Source organism: Zosterops lateralis (assembly GCF_965231275.1).
Source record: "Zosterops lateralis genome assembly, chromosome: 2".
Lineage (NCBI taxonomy): Eukaryota > Metazoa > Chordata > Aves > Passeriformes > Zosteropidae > Zosterops > Zosterops lateralis.
In genome coordinates, this window is record NC_139763.1 from 99045628 (window position 1) to 99063378 (window position 17751).

General features: G+C 39.7%; 1 protein-coding gene across 11 annotated transcripts in view; it reads left to right on the forward strand.

The window, feature by feature from the left end:
• BBX (BBX high mobility group box domain containing) overlaps positions 1–17751 on the forward strand; it is a 140207-nt gene that overhangs the window by 100420 nt on the left and 22036 nt on the right. For 7 of the 11 annotated variants that reach the window (XM_083885271.1, XM_083885272.1, XM_083885267.1 and 4 more), the window contains 5 exons: positions 2985–3065; positions 6351–6431; positions 8613–9528; positions 10420–10558; positions 13695–13843. In XM_083885271.1, the coding sequence (XP_083741397.1) occupies positions 2985–3065; positions 6351–6431; positions 8613–9528; positions 10420–10558; positions 13695–13843 (1366 nt within the window). The remainder of the gene's footprint in view (positions 1–2984; positions 3066–6350; positions 6432–8612; positions 9529–10419; positions 10559–13694; positions 13844–17751) is intronic. The other 4 variants (XM_083885265.1, XM_083885268.1, XM_083885266.1 and 1 more) reach the window with 2 other exon arrangements.

Genomic DNA, 17751 nt, shown 5'->3' on the forward strand with positions numbered 1-17751 from the left:
AGGCCTGCCCAGTGACTTGCCACAACAAATGATGAAAATCCTGGGAGCAAGACTTTGTTTGGTCCTGTGGGTGTGCAGCCAAGTGCCTTGGAGGTCTTCAAAGACGATGTGATATCCTCATGCAAGAGCCTTTGGAAGTTTGGACTGTTGTCAGGTTAAGCTTTTGGCTTTGTCATGCCGCTCTGACCTTGCAAGTAGCTGGCCCTACTTTTGTCCTTCTCATTTGAACCTTTACGGAAAGGCTGTGATTTCTGAGCAGGGGGCCGTGTTCCTTAGGGCACTGGCTGTTTGCTGGCTGTCTGCTCACAGGGGCTGGTCACTGTCCCCTTCCTTGCCATGAGAGGGGAGCAGAACAGATGGGACCCCTTGCTCTCTTGGTCTTACCGCATCTGTGTTTGGCAAATGTGAACAGATGGTGGTGATTGCTTCCTTGAGAGGAAAGATGAGTACCTCTTGGATTTACTTTCCTAAATACTTACTCATTATTAAAGAAAAGGTTTCTGGAGTATGGATGCAAAAAGCCTGCTATTTCAACTATCTTAAAAATAAAAGGAATCCACAACCACTAAACTCTTTGCCTTCAGCAGCTTTTCTAATTTTTTTCTCTAGGTGATTTAATTAAAAAAAAATCAAAACAGTCACATGCAGCATGCAACAAGGTGGAATTTTTTGTTCCTAGTCCAGCATGTTCCTATCATTTAAGAAAAAAAGCATGCCTGAGGATGATTTTTGTCTCTGCTGCGTTCTCAAATACTTATTTTGAGGTTTGCTCTCTGTTTATTTCTGTGCAGAACAGGAAGTTCAAATCCAAAACTTTTTGTCAAAATGCCCTCACTAGTTTTTACACTTCTTCGAAATTGAGAGTAAAAAACTAGTGAGTGTTTTCTCTTCCAGCTTTCCCATATGTAAAGTTGTAGTCTTCCCAGGTAAAGACAAATGTATTTGCTGTTTGCCCACTGAAATTACTAAATATTTGTGTCGAAATGAAATGCCTGTTCTAGGAGGAAAAAGTAGTACCACGCTTCTTTTGCAAACTGGAATGTAATATAGTAGCTAAAATCCCACCTGTATTGTAATAAAAGATAGCAACTTGATCCTAATGATCCTCCAGTTAAACCTCTACATAAGTAAAGGGCTGTTTGTAGTTGTAGTAGTGGTCATTCTCATTTTTCTAATTAAGGCGGGAAGATGTTCTTAAGACAGGGAATGGGATCTGTAATCTCACTGAGAGCTGATGATCAGCCATTCTTTTCCTTTTGATGTTTGGCCAGTAACTCCATCAGAATGAGTCGCACGCTTGTGTCGCTTGCTGTTTGTTTTCTTACCTCTTAGAAGATTTTTTTTTTTTTTTCTGATAATAAGTGTCTGCTTCCTCTCTTTCTTTTAGTACTATAAAGATCTCACATTTTGTTAGGATCACCGATTGTCTTGTCAGAATTTCTTTACTCTTTCCTTACTTTCTGCATCAGCAGGCAAGATATGCCTGTATGTTCTCAAGTTATAATTCAGTGTGTGTGGGCGTTGTTCTATCCTATTTCTGCCATTCATATCATGCTGAGAAAAAAAATCATTGATATGAGCATTTGTTTTAATAGAAAGATTAAAAGTTGAGACCATCTTCCTGCAAAGTGCAATGTACACGATCACTTAGTCAACTGGGGTCCTGAGCAAGTTCACTGAACTGTCTCAAAACAAAACTAGGATGTTAAAATATTTCAGTTTAATATTAAAAATTACTATTAGTGCACATTTAGTATTATTCACTGTACTTTAAATAGCTGGAAGTGAAATGAATGTCCTGGATTTTGGTGGAGGAGGATGTGGTGAGGAGTGTAATAATAAATTCTTTGACAGGTAATTGAAAAATAAATTCTTCAAGCAACCTAGTTCAGAAGAAAGAATTAATTACAAGGAGAAAGGCAAACATGATAATTTTTGCATCTGGAAGACCATAGAACCATAGAAAGATTTGAATTGAAAGGGACCTTATGGCTCATCTCATTCCAAGCCCCCTGTGGCATGCAGGGACACCTTCCTGTTGATGGAGTTTCTCAAAGCCCCATCCACCCTGCCCTGAGCACCAGTCTCTCTGGGCCACCTCTTCCAGTGCCTCACCACCCTCTGAGTTAAGAATTTTTCGTAACACCTGCCATAAACCTTTGCCCTCTTTCAGCTTAAAACCATTGCCCTTGTCCTGTTACTACCTGCCTCATCATGGTCCTAAGTGTGATTTTTGTGGTGAAGGAGATACCACAGAAACACTGGTGATTTTATCCCAAGGCTTTCAAAGGCTTCCAGACCAGATATTACTGTGGAATGCTGTGCTGAAAAAGGTCACATATCAGAAATAATAATTCTTGCATTTCTGAATCGATACTGCTGCACTGGAAAGTGGGTTTGTAAAAATTTGGATGTATAAGCAATTTCCTACAGTGGTAATGGTAATTATTTGCTAATCACAGGTGCTGGCACACCAACAGCTCTGTGGAAGACTAGATTTGGTGTCCAGACATAGGTCTTATTTCCTTTTTCATAACTAAAGAAAGTGAGACAGGAACTGCCTGTGAGGACAGATGGTCCTCTTCTATGTCTAAATAATGGGAAATATTGCCCAGACCTTCTGAGAGAATTTTATTTAACCTTAACAACTAATAGTGCATATTTTAAAGCAAGAGGTATGATTTGTTCACTTGGTCACGTAAAACACACAGCATGACAGAATATTAGCTGTGCACAGTACAAACATAGATTATCCATGAGTGTTATCTAAGGAATGAATACTGTATTTGCTTGTATTCTCCTGTTTTCTACATATCTGTTAAGTGTTTCTTGGGTGGGATTGCCTGTCTGAAGTAGGGCCTTTTGCTGGAAATAACTAAAAATAACTAAAAATAATCTCTTGATTTCCATTCTTTTTCTCCTTTCCTTTCTGTCTTTCCTGTATGTTACTGAAATATTTTCTCCTCTGTTCATTTGTAACCTAGATCTCATCAAATACTTCCCAGTTGCCAAGTCCCGAGCCAGTAAAGCACTGTGGGAAGTCGGCACTCTTCCAGTTGGCAGAGGTAAAGTTATACCCAGTAGTGTCAGAAGGGGAAGATATGTTTAATTTTTCCACAAAAAAAGTATGAATTGTTTAAGGTTTGTTCTAGTATCAAATTTGGTATTTCCAGAAACAGAAGTTAGTAAGTAATAACATATCAAGAGAAGTAGGCAGTGGCTGTGGTCCCAGGGACCTAGTCTTTTAAACACTTGTGAATGTGTGTATTTTCTTAGGGACAGCACAGAAATTTACACTTCTTTTTAGGAAAATTAGCTTTATAACTGTAATAAAAACAACATTAAGGAGAACAGCAAAGACGGGAGATAAAAGTATGCTTCTTAATGAGGAGCTGGATACCAGAATTAAAAAAATAAAACTTTAGTTATAATGACTGGAAGGTGCATTGCTTAATTGGCAACTGAGAATAGGAAAAGAAAAGTAGACTTTGAGTCATCAGGAATCTGTATGAAGAATTGGGAGTTGATGCAGTGTATTAAATTCTGAAATTGGCAGCTGTCAGCAGTAATCAAAAATGTAGAGTCAGGTTTCCTCAAAGTCCTAGAAATTCTCTGTAGGTCTTTAATACAACCTTGTAGAGACTTCTTCGATATGGATGATTCACTCAAAAATCTCGGAGGTTTGATGTGCAAATGCTATTCTTTGTGATGATTGAAAGATGAAGATACATGCTGTATTCTACATAAATAAAGAAGTATGCTAGCACATTACTAGTACACTTTTTTGGTTTTTTGTTGTGGTGTTTTAGTTTTTTATTTCAAATTCATATCCTGTTTCAGTAAGGAAAATGGTTCTTTAGATCCTATCTAGTTGTAGCCAGCCCTATATTCTTGCTGGTGAGGTCAGTCCCTCTCAGGAAGAAGGCAGAGTTTGGAAGCATTGAAATGAAACCATTTCATGTCTTGTTCTGTGGATAGTCTTGCAAGACCATGTCTTTATAGGAACTTATATGAGTGGAAGAAAATCTGCCTTACTGTAGAGGCAGTCTCTGGCAGTAGTAGAGTTTGTGGCAGTGCTCTATTGCCAGCACTGCCTGTGCAAGGGTGATTACACCTAACTGTGATCAGTGATCCATAAGGGCATTTGGCTGTTGCAGCTCTGGGACAGCAGAAGGGCTGGTGGTATTTACTCAGGTGCACCAGGAGTTTTTAACATGGCCTCTAACAGGACAGCAGGAGGCTGAGTAGTGCTGTTCTGGAGTAAGGCTTATTGCCGAGTGCAGCTTGATTTTTAGAAGTTAGCATTAGAAGTTGTGATGTGACTGTGAAGCTTGTGAAGCCCTAATTTGGTAGAAGGACAGATGCTTGTCCACAGGAGTGCACAGTTTGTACTGCAGGTGGCAGAAAAAGTGAAGCTAAGTCTGGCAGCATTGTGTGTTGGACAGGTTTCCGTGGTCTCTCAGTGATTGCTCAGATGGAATCCTGCAAGCCTAATTTAATACACAAAATGGACGTTAAAGGCTCTGATTCAGACAGGAAAAAACACAACAGATGTGCTAGGCACATCTTCCACGTCTCTAGCTCTTGTAGGAGGACATCAGTGCTATTGATTTTTTTCTTCCTTTGTTTTTTCCCCAGTTTTGGAGATCTCTAGTGTTGGATCGTGGTTGGATAAATGATATGTGAGATTCAGCTTAAGTTTACAGATACCAGTTCAGGACTTGGTTTGGAGCATCCCAAATAAATCGTGTTCATAATCACCTCGGGGGTTTGCAAGTGGATTTGGCAGTCAGCTGTGCTATGCTGCTCTAACTCCAAACTGCACTTGCTGTGCACTGGAGGGGACTGGACTACTGTTTCCATGCTGCTGGCATGACAAGTGCCTGGTGCGTGGGAGCCTGTCTTCTTCAGCATACCACACTGCTCTGCTCCTCCTTCATCTTTCTGCTATGTGGATTAAATAATTTTATCTCCATTTCCCCCCCAGCCCCTTCCCTATCCCTTCCTTTTTGATATTTCACAGCATTTCACAGATGGTCATTAAGATAAAATGCAGGAGGGAGTTAAATTCTTTTCTAAATAAGGATTATTAAGGATTTCTAAGTTTCTGCAAATGGTTGGAGCAGCCACTCTGCATTCTAAAGCCTGGGAAGCTGTTGTCGTTCAGCTCTACTGAGCCCCTGGCTCTGTCTTCAGCCTTCAGTGCAGAGACCTGAGAGTAAAGGGAGGCAGTGTGAGAGTGGAGCATCACCTCACCAAGACAAGGAGACCACTTCTCAGCACTAACAGCACTTCACTGTGAGCAGCCTGTGGAAGCTTGATCTCTAATAGTCAGAGCTTAGGAGGTGCTGTGAAGAGCTGCACCTTCCAGGAGATGTAGAGACAGTTTTCTGTTTATTTCCTTTATGGCAGTGACAGGCCAAATTTTGCAGTTGACTTTGTAGGCCCATTTTGGTTGAGAGAAATGGAAACTGAGTTTGTGGGGATAGAGAGAGCCAAAAGGGTGTAAGTACTTTAGTTCCCCAGTCCCTTATAACTTCACTTTCTTATGCAGCCTAAAGAAGGTGGTATAAGAAAGCTCCAAGCCTGGTCAGAGATGATGCAATATGTCCTTAAAAATATAACATTTTCTTCATACTAGTGGCCAATCCTGATACTGATAACTTGAAATTTGTTTAGGAAAAGATCATTTCTTTGCACCTAGCTCACAACTGATACACAACACCCTAAAGTACTGAAGAGGATCATGGCCTGGATACAGGAAAAAGATTCTGCAAAATAATCAGCTACATGCTTGCATGACAGCCTCCTTTTACTCTGAGGAATACTAAAAATTATTAAAGGCTTGAGGGCTCCTACTTAACTTTGGATTCAGAGCATCTCTTTTATATGAGTCCTATACGACACCAAAAGGCAATACCATAGCCTGAAAGGAATAGCCTCCTTAACCTATGATAATGAAATGAAATAATAGAAATTTTGGAGTCCAGTGTCCTGCTAAGCCTTTAAAAACACCACCAGCTGGCTTGCATACTGGTGTAGATTGTTGCTTAACCTTCTAGAGTCTGTTCCTGTGTGAGAGAGCATGTGTTTCAGTTCATTCTGTTCATCCAAGGGAGTCCTGACAAGAAAAACCCCAAATCTGCAAGTACCATTTAGTGTACAGTGGCCTTGTCCACCAGAGCAGTGTTGGAGTGGTCTTCTGTTCATACCAGCACGCACAGGTCTGCACTTCCTTTTCAGTATATACTCTTAAGAATGAATTTTGGGAAGGAGGGGAAACAATCTGTTTAAATCTGTGTCATAAACATAAAATAATGTTTTATTTGTGTTGGTTTTTCTCTCCATAGATTTCTTCAAGTACATCCCGTTCAGGGCCTTCTGATTTAACGAAACAGTGTGGAACATCAGCATTATTTCAGCTGGCAGAGGTAACACTAAAACACAGGTGACCCCTAGGTGCAGTGGGGTGGAGAAGTTAAAGCTATTGATTGCCAAAGTCTGCAAGGCAGAACAGTGATACAGTTGGAATTTCAGCACTGCTTATAGAATCATAAATCATCATGGCTCAGATGCCACAAGTCAAGATTTCCTCAGATCAACTTAAAAGGTTTCTAAGAGTCAGTGCAGGTGAGAAGTACCACCAGTTTCTAAGAGTCTGGTGCAGCTGAGAAGTACCACCAGTTCTTGGTCGCAAAAGGACTTTGCAGTTGAACTTGATTCAGTTTCTTGGTTTAGGCTTTGAGGTTTTAGGGTTTGGCTGAGGCGCACAAATAGTTGAGAGAGAGGACTGGATGGATGATTGTGTTATCAAATTTGGACCATGCTATTACAAATTCATGTTAATGATCTTGAGCTGATTTCATTCATTTTTGCTTTTTATGCCCATTTTATTTTTCAGATGAACTAGCAGGTCAATAACTTCTATAGAAGTTCTGCTATGATACTCTCAGCAGATCTTCCTTCTGGGAGCACTTAAAGCCAATGGCACTTTATTGAAATTCTGCCTTTATTTTGTTTCTAAACACTTTTTTAAAGCTTTCCCAATCTTGAAGATTGTTTAATTGCAAGTTTATTTAGACAAGACAGAAGTCACTTTTTTGTAGCCGCATCTATAGCTCTGTACTACTGGCTACTGCAGAAGAAGCAAATGTATAAAAGGAAAAAATCCATTGGCTAGGGGATGTATGTTGAATTGACAAAATATTCTTAGTCCACTGAGCTCCATATTAAAGATTGATCTTTAGCTTTTGAAAATCACAGGCTGTGCTTAACATTGCAGTGTAGTAAAAGTCATAGAAATATCTTTGTACCAAGAGCACATGTCAACATAGTTGTGGAGTTCTCCTTTGCCTGGTCTAACCTGCTTCCCAATAGATACTGTGTGTTGCCCAAGCTCTGGTGCTTTAGAGTACTCAGCCCAGCTTGTTCTGAACCAGATCAGTAGTTTCTACCTTGTGCAGCAAGAATTTTGGAAACCTGCTACAAAAACATCCCAATCATTGGTGTTTTCTTATTACATAAATTGGTATGAGAGACTTTTCTATTTGCAAGAAAAAGAACCCTAGCCAAACTGAGAAATCTAAAATGGACCTAAAGAGAACCCAGGTGTCTGGGGGAGGTACTGACCACATGGCCTGTGGGCTGAGCTGTGGGAACCTTCTGATGTCCGGTTCAAAGCAAGCCTCTTCCATCTGGTTTTGCTCCAGGTGACTGGAGCATTTGTTCTAAAAACAAAACTGCACTGAGAATTCAGCTTGGGGGCTTTGAGAGGGGACAGTAAGAGCAAAGCATGTCTTCCCAAGGGCAGTTGATTGGGGCCATGAAGGACTACCTTCTGTAGAGGTGTCCACATAGCTTACAGGTGATCCAAAACAGAAAGGATCTCCCAAGTCAGTGCTACAGGAACATGGCAGTTTGAGGACCTTCTGACAGCTCTTTTTTTGAATATCGATGTTCCTCAGATAGTATGAGGATTTTGGTTTCTATTAGTGTTATTTCCAGGAGAAGATAACCATGGCAACCACTGCTGCTTTGCAGTTCTTTGCAAAATAAGTCTGTGACATGAGAAGAAAGATTTGGAAGGCTTTTGTACTACCTTCCAAATTATTTCTTACATCCAAGTAAAGGAAAATAATTTCAGTTAGGAAGATTCAGTAGTAAATATTTTTTCCCTCCCTCCTTCAAGGCCATTTGGAAAATGGAGAAAGGAATTGTATCAGGTACATTTGAAAGCTGGAGGGGAGCGGATGTGAGATTTCAAGTTCTAGTCAGAGATAACTCTGTTCTGTTTCTGCATTTCAGATATTCCGACAATGTGGGTTTCCAGATTATATAAGGAGCTTTAAAGGAAACACCACTGAGATCAGTTGGAGTCTTTTTCTATTAGAGCAGAACAGAACCCACCAGCCTTATTCTAGCACTTAGCCCTCATCCCATTGCATCAGTTTCAGCAGGGCTTCAGCCTGTTTTTCAGTACTGTCCTGTAGCACAGTTTGCTTTCCTAAACTAAAATGCCAGAGACATTCCCTGTTTAATGCTTTTGTTAGTATAAGAAAGTAATGTTAACAGTTGGTCTTTGTTTCATGGGACTGTTTTTAAACTTATTTTAGATGTGCCTTGCTTCAGAAGGAGTAAAAGTGAAAGAACCTGGGAAAACAAAAGTGGAAGCACTGGAAGATGAGGAAGAGGAAGTTTTAGAGGCCATGGAATTAGGACTGGAGAAAACAACATTAAAAGACTCCAGTAAAGGAAAAGTAGAACAATCAGAGATAGAGAAAATGCAAAGCCCAGATGAAACAAAAGCTGAGGAATCAGAAACTGCAAAATGCAGAGATTTTACTAGTCTCGCAATGGAAAACAGTCCTTTTGAGAGAAAGGATAACACAAAGGATCACGTGTGCCGTTCTCCGGAGCTTTTCATGAGTGACATGACGATCCTTGGGCTAAAGCCAGAAAAGATAAAGAAGAAAAAGAAAAAAAATAAGTTGGACCGGCACACAAATGAAAAATCCACCCCCAAGAAATCTTGTAAAAAGAGGCAGTCCTCCGAGTCGGACATTGAAAGTGTAATGTACACGATCGAAGCCGTGGCCAAGGGGGACTGGGGGGCCGAGAGACTCGCGGACACTCCCCGCAAAAAACCCCGCCCCGTCTCAAATGTGAAGGGAAGCATGTTGGATACAAAATCACCAAAGAAAAAAGTGAAATCGAAAGAGAGGAAAACATCAAAGGAGAAGCCGATGGAGACCACCAAAGAATCAAAGCCTCCCGATTTCCTTAGTATTGAAGCCAGCAAGGAAGTACCCTGTGAGGCTTCTGATAACATTAAAGTGGAACCACTGACCCCAACAGAGGAGGTGGTACCCCAAAGCTTACCAGAACAGGTCAAAACTGAGGATAGTGACTGTGTTAAAAAGATAGAAACCTGTGGCTCCAGGAAATCGGAGAGGTCTTGCAAAGGTGCTCTTTATAAAACTCTGGTGTCAGAGGGCATGCTCACATCTCTGCGCGCTAATGTGGACAGAGGTGGGTGGCTTTGAGTGTTTTGTTTTCAGCATGAACTGCACAAGCCTGCCTGGAGTGGGAGAAAAAGCAAAAGTCCATGTTTAAGCTGGAATTTGAGCAGTGTGCAGTGGGAATGTTGTGTCTGGCCACCTGAGATGCTACGGGCAGGTGGAGTGGCTGGACTCCATGTTCCAGGGCAGGTCTTTTGAAATCTTGTGATCTGTGTTCCTGCTTACCTCACAAATTCCTAACTGCTCTATTTTTGTCTTTTGTGATCTGAGTTTTAACCTCTTGACTGAAGACTTTGTTGTTTAATTTGTTAGCCTGCTGATAGATGTGTTCAGGACTTGTGATGTATGTAACCCCAAACAATTACCTTGTTTCTATATAAACAACTCTTGTGGTTGTGAGCATAGTTCTCAATCCTGCAAGAAGCAAATGTGTTCTGGTTTTGCTTTGGTTGTTAGTTTTGCTGTAGGCATTAAGTGAAAACCCTTTATCTTGTGGAAGGACAAATTTGAGATAATTTCTGGAAGCTTTCAGTGAGATGTCTGGAAATGTATTTTTCCGACTGGTAGATTTATATGTGTAATTAGAACAGTCAGAAAAGAAAAAAGATGTTTGTAATTTAGGGAAGCTTATTATCGTATATCTCTTCATCTCTTTTTTCTTTATACCTTAAGGGATCCTGACTTTTTGAGGTAGTCCAAGAAAAGACAGAGATAGGGGATGCAGAATAGTTGTCAATATCATCATTGCCCAGTTTAAAACAAAGAATGTTTTGTAACTGCCTTCAAAAAGGTCGGGTTTCATAAGTTGCCGTACTGACTGGGTACACGAGTTTCTTCTGAGTCTACTTTCTTTTGGCACGTTTTTCTAAAGATGGGAAACAATTTTCTGCCTTCATCACAGGAAAAAGAAGCTCAGGAAAAGGTAACTCCTCAGATCATGAAGGATGCTGGAATGAAGAAATCTGGGCCTTTTCCCCAAGTGGGACAAGTGGGAACAAAAAACTGAAAAAGACTAAGCCAAAGGAAGAGTTTGTTTTTGGGTAAGTTGTGGCTTAACAGCGTTTGGTGTTTTATTTAAGTCAGCCTAAGAATTTAAGAGTGAGTCCTCCTAACTACGGCTAAGTGACCTGCATCAAACACCCAAATAATCACAATTCCTAAAATTAAAAACCCAGTTGATTTTTTTTGAGTCATGCTCTAAATACCTGTCATTTATATAGCAAAGTAATTCCTTTGAGATCTTCCCCAGTTTATATGACTGTAAGTTAATTTGAATGATGTTATTTGCTTAGTTATAAACAAACCACACGGTATTTACCTGCTCAAAAAGTGGTGAAAAGGGTTACTTACATTTTCAGAGTACTTTGCAAGCACTATTTAAAGTTCTGTGTAGGTGTTCAATCATCATAAACCAGATTAGACTAGAAAAAATAGATCTCTTTGCTCACTTGGGGAGATTACTTACATAGAAATAGTAAACAATATTCTTATACTGTCAAATAATTATGATAAATATGTCATTTTTCTGTTGTAGAGAAAAGATATTTAAACTGCTTATGTCCACCATGATGAAATTAAATATATCTTTAAAACATTTAATGAGTATAGATGCATTAAAATTTAGCAAGACTGCACAGAATTACTTTCCTAGCATACAAGTAATGATTTTTGTCAGAGGATTACAGATTTAATTAGCTGCAGGCGCAGTAATTAAATGTAGATAGCCATTCATACTTGCAAATTCTTGCAGATGGGAAAGTGAATTTAAAAAGGGGGAGTTTTTCATTTTTCATGCTTAAAATTATGATAGGTTTGGTTTTGCAGGTTTACAGTACCCTTTCTACAACCTAGTCTATATGACATCTAATTGCAGCTCAATTTCAGCAAAGTTATTAATCAGTGGGCATCCCCAAGTCTTGTTTATTGGAATAGTCAACAAAAATTAGTCAAGAAAAAAGGGAGCACTTTGTATTTTTATAGTTTTGTGTAAGTTTTGGAAATATTTTTAAGTTGAAAGATTGAAAACTTTTCACACATAGTGATGGGAAAACTGATCACATCTTGTAGCATAAAAAAGTAGTTATAAATTATTTATTCAAAGTAGCTAGGAAAATTGTCTAAATCATTCATTCAGTGCTGCTCTACCCTGGCTGGATGAGGAAGTACATATTTTCCAATCTCTCATCTTTATTCAGTTGCATCATTAATGAGTATTATTTAGTGACCTCTGTAAAGGCAGAATTAAGAATTTGTGAAGCATAAGTGCTGGAGAAGGTGTCCTGTATCCCTTTCCATTGCATTACCTGACCTTCAGGCTACTTGAAGAGCTGTTTTTACCTCTACCTGCTCCACTTAACTCCCTCTGCTCCCTTCAGCATCACATTTCAGCCTCATTTTGTAGATGTGTTGGTGAAAGGGTCCTCACCTTTTCAGAATCACATCATTTTCCCTGTGTCCTCTTCCCTTGCCCGTCAGTAGCTTCCTGCATTTCCCCAATGGTCTGGGTCTGATGTGCTTTCCCCACGTACAGCCCACTCCTGGCAGGACCAGGCCGTGCAGCATGAACACCTCAGCTCAGCTACACGTGTCTAACCAGCCTTCTGAGAGACTCTTAAAATGTGTGACAGCGTGGATGATTTTTTATTTCTTTAAATAATTAATCACTGCCATAGAGCTAGCTGCGCTCCCCATTGCCTGCACGTCTCACAAGTTATAAATGACTAGCCAGGGTGGCAGCTCATCCACTCAGATGAGGTTTGGCCTCCTCAATTGGAGCTGCAGCCCCTCTCATGCCCTCGGGGCAGGAGCTGAGGCAGGTGGGAACAGACAGTGGGATAGGAGCTGAGTCAGAGGATGGTATTGCATGACAGCTGTCAGAGCAGAAAATCCCATGGTTTTGTGGTTGTCAGGGAACATCCATGTTGAAGAGAAAAAGGTAGCACCAGTACCAAGCACTACTGATGTCAGATACCTTTCTGATTTAAAACCAAAATAAAACATGTACACAATCAAACAAACCCCACCACCCACCTGGTCTGCAAAGAGGCAAGGCTGTATTTTAAGATGGAAAATTGCCTACTGAGAGAAGTAATAATTACGGAGAAAAAATTAGGTATCTTTCTGTGTACCAAAGCTTTTAGAATGCAGTTTGTTTGAAGTGGTGCTTCAGAAAGCAGAGAGAAGTACCATGTTTCTTGTGATGCTTCCAAGTGTATGAGGGCCATCCTTCCAACAGTCGTGCCAACTTCTGTCAAGCTGAGGTTTTTAATAGCAAGGAGAATTAAAAACAAGTGGAAAATGTCATTGTTCCCCTTGCATTGACAGTGCTATTTATAACCTGCGTAACTGTGTGCACTGCCTTTTACTAAAACACAATTTCTACTTCTGCCTGGCTGCAAAAATTTGCAGGAACAGAGTGCTTATGCAACCCAGTGTAGTCATTACAGCTGGAAATATTGTGCCATCCTCTTTTGAGTGCTTTGTTTTCTTCTGCTATAGGAACAATCATACCTTGTCTGTGGATTTCTTGAGTTGTAGTTAATCTGCTGACAGTCATTCAGGTTGGGCTGCAGTATGAGGCATGTTGGGTTTTATAAAAGCATAAGGTGGTTGCAATTTTCATCTCACAGCAAATAAAATGTGAGGGGAGAAGATCTAATCATCCAGAACAAATACAAAACTAATTCCCACCCCAAAGCTTCACATTTCAGAATATCCACAGAAGATGGATTAGTTTGACATTCTTCTTCTGGTTTGAAATGCTGTTTTCATTCTGGTGTAAGAACTTTTATGTGAAGTTATTTTATTGGTTTATTTATTGGTTTTACTGTCTTTGTTCATGCCCCTCACAGAACAGACAAATCTCTTTTATGAATCTGTGCAGCAGAGCTAAATGTCACCAGTATGGCATTGATTTTTTTTTTTTCTAATTTTAATATATGCTACTAAGGTAATCAATTTGCACTGTTACAAAGTGCTGAAGCAGAAATGTACATTCTCATTCCAAAGTTGGATTAATATATACTGGTTTGGTGCTTACAGTGTGTGCACTTACCTGTTTTTCCCCTCACTCTGTGTAGAAGGATGCATGTGTACACACACATGCTCTTAAACGGTATAATTTTTTTTCTCCAGAAAGAGTTACATTTAATTTGAATGGTTTTGTTTCCCATTTAGCTTAGCAAAATTGGAAGAAGAATTTGCAAAGAAATTCAACAGCCTCCCTCAATACAGTCCTATTACCTTTGACAGGAAAAATTCAGCTGTTTCGAGGAAAAAGCGAAAGATTGGAAGCGGCTCATGTGAACTACCAAAATCCAACAAAGGTAAATTGCCAAGTATGGAACATTCTTAAACAACAGCAGTGCTGTGACAAACTGAGGAATTTATACATTCTTTACTGTTACCTGTGAAAAATGTGAAGTCAAAGAAGAAATTTCCTAGCACTGAAGTTAGTTGGTTCTCATCCGGTTTAGTTTTCAGGCTGATTGTTTTCACTCTTGATTCCTGATTCTCATGATACGTAGAACTGGGTAGAGTTTGTACATGAAATGTATTTCTCATAGCAAGAAAGTTTTTCAAAAACATGAATATTTGTGTGGTAAGTGAATTTGACAAGTTTTCCCACAAGAAAATAGGGAAAAAAGGGCAAATGATCAAAGGTTCCATTTTGACATTTTTCTAAGCTTAGTTTTATGGCTATTCTAGTTTCACTGTAGTTTTAAGGTCTGTAAATTAAAACATGAGCTACCAGAAATGTCTGAATGAAGCATCTAGAATTTTTCTTGTATCAAGATCATAATTCTGTCACAAGTTTTGAGCAAAAATGTTCTGATGTGATTAAAAAAAAATTGGAGGACATGAAAACCAATTCCATACTCAGTTCCGTTGCTGAGGCTCATAGAGAGAAACTCATGACACACTTGGCTATTTTTTTTTATACAGACAATGTGTGACACAGAGGTGGTAGAGAAGTGACAATGTGGTGTGGTAAAACTACTTTTATACTGTGGCAGAAATACTGATGCATATACACAGTATAGAAGCATCACAAAATGAAGGAATTATATGCCAGTAATTCCACAAGACAAAGGGATGTTCAAAAGAATCCTCATCAGGCACAGTTTGCAATGTGAAGTTGGTTTCCTTTTCTGCAACAATGGTAGTTCTGCTGACTGACAGGTTTTAAGATCTAATACGGCTGTTTTAGCCAGGTGACCCTGGATTAGGTCCATGCCTTTTGAATGCTTCACAAATAATCACATTACACTGTGCAGGATCGAGCAGCTGTTCTTTTCTAGTGCTTGCCAATTTTGGTATTGATTTTTGTAATTAGATGTGGAACAGCCACTTTGCAAAATTAGACTTGTGCTAATACCAAGCTAGTTCTGACTTCAGCTGCCTTTAATTTTGTTTTATGGTATGTATTTGACAGAACTTCTTAAATGAGCATGAATGAATTGCTTTACAGTGTGATAACACACTGGTAATTAAGCAACATCTGTTGGGAAGAAAATCCTTAGCTACACTGATCTAGCAATTGAAGTTGTAGTAGCAGCTCATTGGATTTCTCACACCAGTATACCTGTTCAAGTGTCTGTATGTTTAAAACTTCTGCAGGCCCCGTGTTTAGGAATGGTGGGCTAGAATTCTGCCTCAAGCCAGGTAACCCAGAACTGTGTTCTGCTTTTGAGTAGGTTCATACAGGAGAGTTTCGGTTTTATCTTTGTTAGCATCACTTAAAGAGCTTTGGAATATGTTCGGCCTTGTCTCAAGGGAAGGTCAAAACCGTAACTGCAGGGTGGTTACAAGCCTGATCTGAGTAGCTTTGGCACAGCCCTGCAGAGACAGTCATGAGTGTTTGCCTCTGGCTGACAATAAGGGCTCTTTAAATTAAGCCAGCTGAGTTTGCACTGAGCAGATGGTAAACAGTCACATGAACTTTTCCACCAACTGAGCAGTGGGGTTGCAACAAGCAGCCCCAGGGCAGGAATATCGGATAGTAACACTGCTCTTTCTTTAGTGAACATCTAACCACAGCCCCAAACTAAATCCAGACAGAGCTAGTGATACCTGCTTCTCATTCCAGTAAATGTTGAATTCACACACTTCAGCTGGGCAAGCCGACAGTTTAGTGGCAGTCATTCCAACTCCCTGAAGAGCAAGGTTCAGTCGGCACTCAAGAGGTAGTTGAAAAACTTTCCAACAAACCATTTTTCTTCTGGAAGAGAAGGATTGATTAAAAGTAATTATTTCATGGCAGTAGGTCAGTTTTAAATGTTTTATTTTCTTAGGATGTGTAAAAATAGGATGTGAGTTGGGTTTTGAAATGATCTGACCTAAAGTGCATACAGATGACCTTACTAGCTTGGTAAAATTTGTTCCAGTTGAGCCAAACAGTTATTAAACTGAATCCTCAATTTAATTTGTGATGTACTGACAGGCTGTTGAGCCTGTTGTCTGGTGAAGTGTGATGAACATAAAGACTCTTAGAGAGCCCTGGTCTCCAGAAGCATAGCACAAGCAGGTCTGTGCTAGGCTACTGCAAGTACTGCAGGAAATTAAACTGGCATATCATGCAAAATAATAGAGCTTGGTGTGGGGTGGTTATGGGTTTTCTGAATTGTCCTGCTTTTTTACACTGTTAAAATTAAACAAAAGTAGCATCCTATTTTTATGCAATTTTTTTTTATTTTTATGTGACTCTGTTGGGATGTGGGAGACCTTAACTTTGCACTGCTCTGCATTACTGTGTTACGTGGAGTTGTTTCTGCTGTGAGGCTTTTCCTTGGGTCTCTGTCAGGTAATTAGAAGACTTGTCCAGCACAAATAGTGTCTACAAGTGTTTGGGGCCTCTGGCTGTTTCCAAAATCAGATAAAAATCAGTAGGGATATGCTTAAGTAAACACTCATTGAAATGATGTGCTGGTTTTTTTTTTTGAATGAGCATGTGCAGGATCATAAACTATCTACTTGTTTTCACTCAGCACAGATTAATTAACTACTTAATTTTTGAAGTCTACAGTGTCTACTAAACATTTAAAATTTAGAAAACATGTTGGAGTGCTGCACTCTAAACCTTCCCCAGGATGTTGGGTGGATAAAAATGGAGAAATGTTTTTGTTTGTTGAGTTTGGGGTATTTCTCTGCACCCCACCCCCAACTGTAACTATGCTTTAATAAGTTTTATTTTGAAGTAAATGGTGCTGGATTGATTTTCTGTCAAATGTCCTTAGCCTATACCTACAACAGGCTTGATCTGCTACCTAACCACTTGGCCAGTTTTTTTAGGATGTTTTCCTGCTCTGAAGTGGAAAACCAGTAGGGCAGTGCCCACTGACTTACTCTTGTTATGCTTGTCATGTCTAGTCCACACTTCATATAAAAACACCTGAAGAACCTTGTAGCATGAAAGCTCTTTCACATCCACATGTATGAAAGGAAATTTGAATGTTTTCTTAAATGAGAGGCATTTTTTTCCCCAGAGTTTTCAATTTGTCTAAATTCTGCTCCCATTGAAATGATTGGGAGGTCTTTCTTCAATGGGAGCAGGACTGAAAAAGCCATAAAGCTTTGTCAAAATCCACACCAAATGTTTTGAACTGGGAACGTGCATATACAATAATAATGTCACAAAATGGCTGAAGAATAGAGCTATACTGAATCTGTGCAGATGGCCTGCTCCGACATTTACTGGAGCTGTGACTGTTTCCTTTTTTTTTTTTCTTCTTTCCAATGGCATATGTGCCAAAACATCCCACCACGCAGAAGTCAGCTGTCTGCAGTGAGTCACTAATCTGCTTGTATGCAAAAGTGAGCAACAGGCAGAGTCATTATTTCTGCTTTGTACTGTGAAGAAATGCTCACTTATACACCAAAGACTGCACTAAAGCTTTCATTTTGGGAAGGCAAAAAGGGGAATTCACAGTGTGCTTTAATTTGGGGGAAGAGATTGTCTACTTTTTTTTCTCTCTCTTTTTTTTTTTGTCTGTGGCCTCTAGGGCTAGAAAGAAGGCATCAGCTTAAAATGGATGCTGCTTTGTGGCATTCCTCTTGGTCTTAGCTCTGGGGTTTTTTTGGCTCGGTTCAAAGCATTCAGATGCTTGGAGATTTCGTGCTGTAACATTCCAAGGATCACGACCTAAAAATACAGTGCCTTCCTCTGAGAGATGCAGAAATACACAGACTGCCCTGATTTTGTTAGGATCTTGTTGAAATGTCCTCTGTTTCATCA